Source organism: Arachis hypogaea, chromosome 3, assembly GCF_003086295.3.
Source record: "Arachis hypogaea cultivar Tifrunner chromosome 3, arahy.Tifrunner.gnm2.J5K5, whole genome shotgun sequence".
NCBI classification, from domain to species: domain Eukaryota; kingdom Viridiplantae; phylum Streptophyta; class Magnoliopsida; order Fabales; family Fabaceae; genus Arachis; species Arachis hypogaea.
In genome coordinates, this window is record NC_092038.1 from 79478332 (window position 1) to 79483016 (window position 4685).

The following is a 4685-nucleotide window of genomic DNA, read 5'->3' on the forward strand; positions in this document are numbered from 1 at the left end:
CGAAGATGAGGATTATAAAGAAAAATATGAATATGTGGTATGTGTCTCGATTCATAGAAGAACACAATCACGAGTTGTTATTGTCAAAGTTTGTTGAGTATCTGAGGTCCCACCAAAAGATTTCTGATTTTGAGAAAGCACAGTTAAATAGCATGAGGGAAATTGGTATAAGTATCCCCAAAATATATGAATCGTTTGCTGCATAGGCTGGGGGCTTTAATATGGTTTCTTTCACTAAACAAGACATGTATAATGAGATGAGGAGGCTACGAGCTATGCAAAATGGAGATGTCAATACCACATTTCGTTATTTGGAGGGCATTGCCCGAGTGGATGAAAAGTTATTTTGGCGTTACAAGACTGGGACGAGTAAGCAACTTTGCAATTTATTTTGGAGTGATGGAGCTAGCCAAGAAGATTATCGGATATTCGGTGATGTACATGCTTTTGATGCAACGTACGGGAGAAACAAGTACAACCTATCAATTGTTGTATTTTCTGGGGTTAACCACCACAATCAGACATGTGTTTTTGGTGCTGCCATGGTTTTTGGAATGCATGAAAGGCAAAACACCTAATGCAGTAATTACAGATGGAGATCCGGCAATGCGAATTACGATCCAAAAAGTTTTTCCCGAGGCCCATCATAGATTGTGTGCGTGGCATTTTTTGAGGAATGCGACGGCAAATATTTCGCAGCCTTGGTTCACTCAGTTGTTTAGACAATGCATGTTGGCTGATATTGACATACATGAGTTTGAGAAGCAATGGGAGGCTATGTTGGAAGAGTGTGGTGTAAGGGAGGTCGAATGGATCAGCGACTTATATACGAAAAAGTACTCTTGGGCATCGGCTTACATTAGGGGTCCCTTTTATGCGGGACTTAGGACTACTTCACGGTGCGAGTCTTTGCATGGCAAGTTAGGGAGGTTTGTGGAAAGTCGTTATGGCATATTGAAGTTTATAACAAACTTTCAGTGATGCATTAATTTTTTGCGAGACAACGAGGCTGAGTTGGATTTTAGGTCTTGTTATGGAACACCAGTGCTTTAAACTGAGTTTGTTGAGCTAGAGAAGTTGGCCACGTTGAAATTCACTCGTGAGATATTTTTTAGAGTTCATGAGTCTCTTAAGTGATCGGTGCGGATCAATATCATTGGGTGCAATAACACATCGAATGGCGATATATTTATAGTTGAGAAATATCGTAAGTCGGGGTTGACTTGGCAAGTATTGTATGATGGTCAGGGGTAGAAGTTCAGATGTAGTTGCATGAGGATGGAGTCCTTTGGTCTGCCATGCATCCACATACTAGCTGTTTTCGTTAGGCTAAATCTGTGTGTGATTCCAGATAGTTTGGTTCTAAAGAGGTGGTCGAAAACAGCAAAGAGTGAAGCAAATCATTGGTCCATTGTTAATGAAGCTATTGACAAGGGCATTTTATATAAGAGAACGGTGGCCGCATTCATACATCTATGCACATGGTTAGCAAAGTTTTCCTGTTTTGATGAGCATGACTACAAAGTGTATGCAGAGAGAATTGTAAAGGACACCTCCATGTTGGAGTCAAAGTACGGTGTGGCTAGGGAATCTAGTGGAGCAAGTTATGTTGGGGGAGAATTTCACAGAATAAATGTTCCTGTACATGTGAGGACAAAGGAAACTGGGCATGTGAACATGTCATTGACGATGACGGGGAAGAAGAGGCGCAAATGTAGCAATTGTGGTCATCTTGGACACCGGAGGACCCGTTGCACCAGCGCACCAGTGTCATCTGCAATGGACAATAGAAATGGTGCGATAAATGCCCGTGAAAGTGGCAAGATGAATCCGTATGATTTTATTCTAATTTGTGTAATATGTTTGCTGATTCAAATGTCTTTATCATGGTACACTTAGATCTAGGGTTTGTAATCTTAATTTATCTGGGTAATCTCTTTCAGGATGGGGCTGATACCACAAGCCATGTGAAGTTGTCTATGATAAAAGATGGACTCTCCAAGTCTTTTGTGACACTTGATGATCCATAAGGTGAATAAATTTCTGGCTGGGTGTGCACATGGTGGCTTTGTTGGGATGTGAAGAGGTCAAATGCATGGAATTATGGAAGTGGATAACTGTAGTTAACCTTCAAAGTAGCGGTCGAAGCTAGTGTGTATGTGTTCCTGATGGTTGCAGTAACTTTATATTAATGTTAGTAGAACTCAAGGTAAGCAGGATGTTTAAGGTGAAATTTGTAGTAGGTATCCATTTTTATTATTTTGTCTTGGAACATGTTATGCGGTATATTTGTGGGGTGGCATTTATATTTATGGCGGTTGTGTAAATAACACTGAGTTCATCGTGTTACATGTTGCAGAATTTACTAAGACTTCAAAACTAGTGTCATAATTTTTTAACATTGTTCAACCAGTTTTGGTTCATTAGTTTTTTTGTTTTTGGACAACGTGTTAGTTGATGAGTTGTGAGTGAATATTAGGACATAGGCCTTTTTTTTATCCAGGTGTTGAACTTGTGCATGTTTGGTTTTTTCCTTTTTAACCTTAATAATAGCGCTCAAGCGAAAACATAATTGTGATGTTTACTAATTGAATATAAAAAATTAGTTACCGTAATGCAATTAATATATAGCATAGGAGGTAAATTTTCTTATATTATGTTGTAGACTAATAATATCTATTACTTGTGTCACACTTAAGTTTCATGTGAAAAAAAATGATATTATTCATGTGCATAAAACGATGGCAAAGTGTGGTAATTAAGTTATAAAATATTTAGCATGTTGGATTATTCAGCTCACGTATGAGGACATGAGAGGTTGGACTTTGATATTTTTATCATCACATGTTGGATAACTATGTTCTTTTCCATTATTTGAGTCGGAAAAATTGTATTAAAGATTTTCAAAGATTTTCTAATGCGTTCGAGACTACTAAAGTTGCATGAACAAGACGAGAAACTCATAAAGATTAAATTAACATGGCGTGTCATTAAAGTAGAAAAGTTTAGCATAAGGTGGGTGGATGAAAAGGTCATTGTCTGACAAAACCAACTAAAATTCATAAATAGTTTACCTCCATGGTAAGTTACGTACTTTTGGAGGTACTCTCATTACATAAGACACAGACGCCATTTACTGCAAACATAAACTTAGGTTCGTAAGCTCCATGAACATAACATTAGCCACTCAAGTTGAGGCCATTTTTCTTCCGATCATAATTGAAATATAATACAAATCATTAGCCTAGTAAAGCCTTCAACTTATAAAAATAAACATACTTGCTGCTTTAAGGTGAAAGTTAGACCGTGGTGCTTGATGATTAGATTTTTGACGGTTTAGAATTTCACAAATGAATTCTCGTTGCAAGTATAGTTTCTAAACCAATCACTAATCCTTTCATACAAAAAGTTGTTTGTCACTAAAACAAACCCCTAAAATTTATAAACCGAAGTATTCAAACCTCGGGTCGTTCTCCCTAGGAATTGTAATGAAGTGTCTTGTTATTGGTTGTGAATTATTTTGGGGTTTTGATAAGAAGTATGAAAGATAAATGGCAAGAAAGTAAACTAAGGCCTAAAAAGGTCTTGGCAAGGGTTGGTGGTCAAGGATCTCTATCCTAATCACTAACCACAATATGAGAATTGGCAAGGATTAATCTCATTAAATCATCCTCTAACTAGTAGTAAAGGAAAGTCAAATGAGCTATATCAATCCTAGTCCATAAGTCCTAACTCTCCACTAATTCAATTAGTGAGAACTAGAGTCAATGGATCCCAATCAGTAATTACTTGGACATTAGTAACTCAAGAGTTCCTAAGTTACCTTTCCAAGCCAAGAACATAAAACTCTACTCTAAAATCCAACCAAGCATTTCATCAAACACTTGGAAGGCATAAAAGGAAAGCATAGTAAAATTGCAAGAAAAGTAAATCTACACTACTCAATTGCAAGGAATTAAACAACAACAAATCAAATGAACACAATTATTATGAATTACCTCTAATTGAATTGAAAGAGAATAGGAGGAACAAAAGTAGATCCACAACAAAGCATAAGAACAACATAAAGGAAATTACAACAAAAGAATAGAGGAAGATAAATGTAACAACAAAGAATTGAAAGGTAGAAGTAGAAGAAAGCAAAGACTAAAACCTAGATCTAAGAACTAATCCTAATCCTAATCCTAGAGAGAAGTGAGAGCTTCTCTCTCTAGAAACTACTTCTAAAACTAAACTATGACTAATGGTTAAAAGTATCCTCATTCTCCCTTCAATCCATGGCTTAAATAGCATCAGAAATGAGTTGGATTGGGCCCACAAGGCTTTTGAATTCGCTGGCCACGTTTTGCTTTAAGTGAACCAGATGGCAGCAACGGCGCGTGCGCGTACTATGCGCGTGCGCGCCACCATACGTGTAGCAACTATGGCAAATCTTGTATCGTTTCGAAGCCCCGGATGTTAGCTTTCTAACCCAACTGGAACCGCATCATTTGGACCTCTGTAGCTCAAGTTATGGTCGTTTAAGTGCGAAGAGGTCGGCTTGATAGCTTTCCGGTTCTTTCATTTCTTCATGAGTTCTCCAACTTTTCATGCTTCTTTCTTCATTCCCTTGATCCAATCTTTGCCTCCTAAACCTTAAATCACTTAACAAACATATCAAGGCATCTAATGGAATCAAGGAGAAT

General features: G+C 37.6%; 1 protein-coding gene across 1 annotated transcript; it reads left to right on the forward strand.

The window, feature by feature from the left end:
* Nucleotides 1-606: 606 nt before the first annotated feature.
* LOC140183512 (protein FAR1-RELATED SEQUENCE 5-like) lies at nucleotides 607-981 on the forward strand. The gene has a single exon (XM_072231961.1). The coding sequence runs from the start codon at nucleotides 607-609 to the stop codon at nucleotides 979-981; it is 375 nt and encodes a 124-aa protein (XP_072088062.1).
* The last annotated feature ends 3704 nt before the right edge of the window (nucleotides 982-4685 follow it).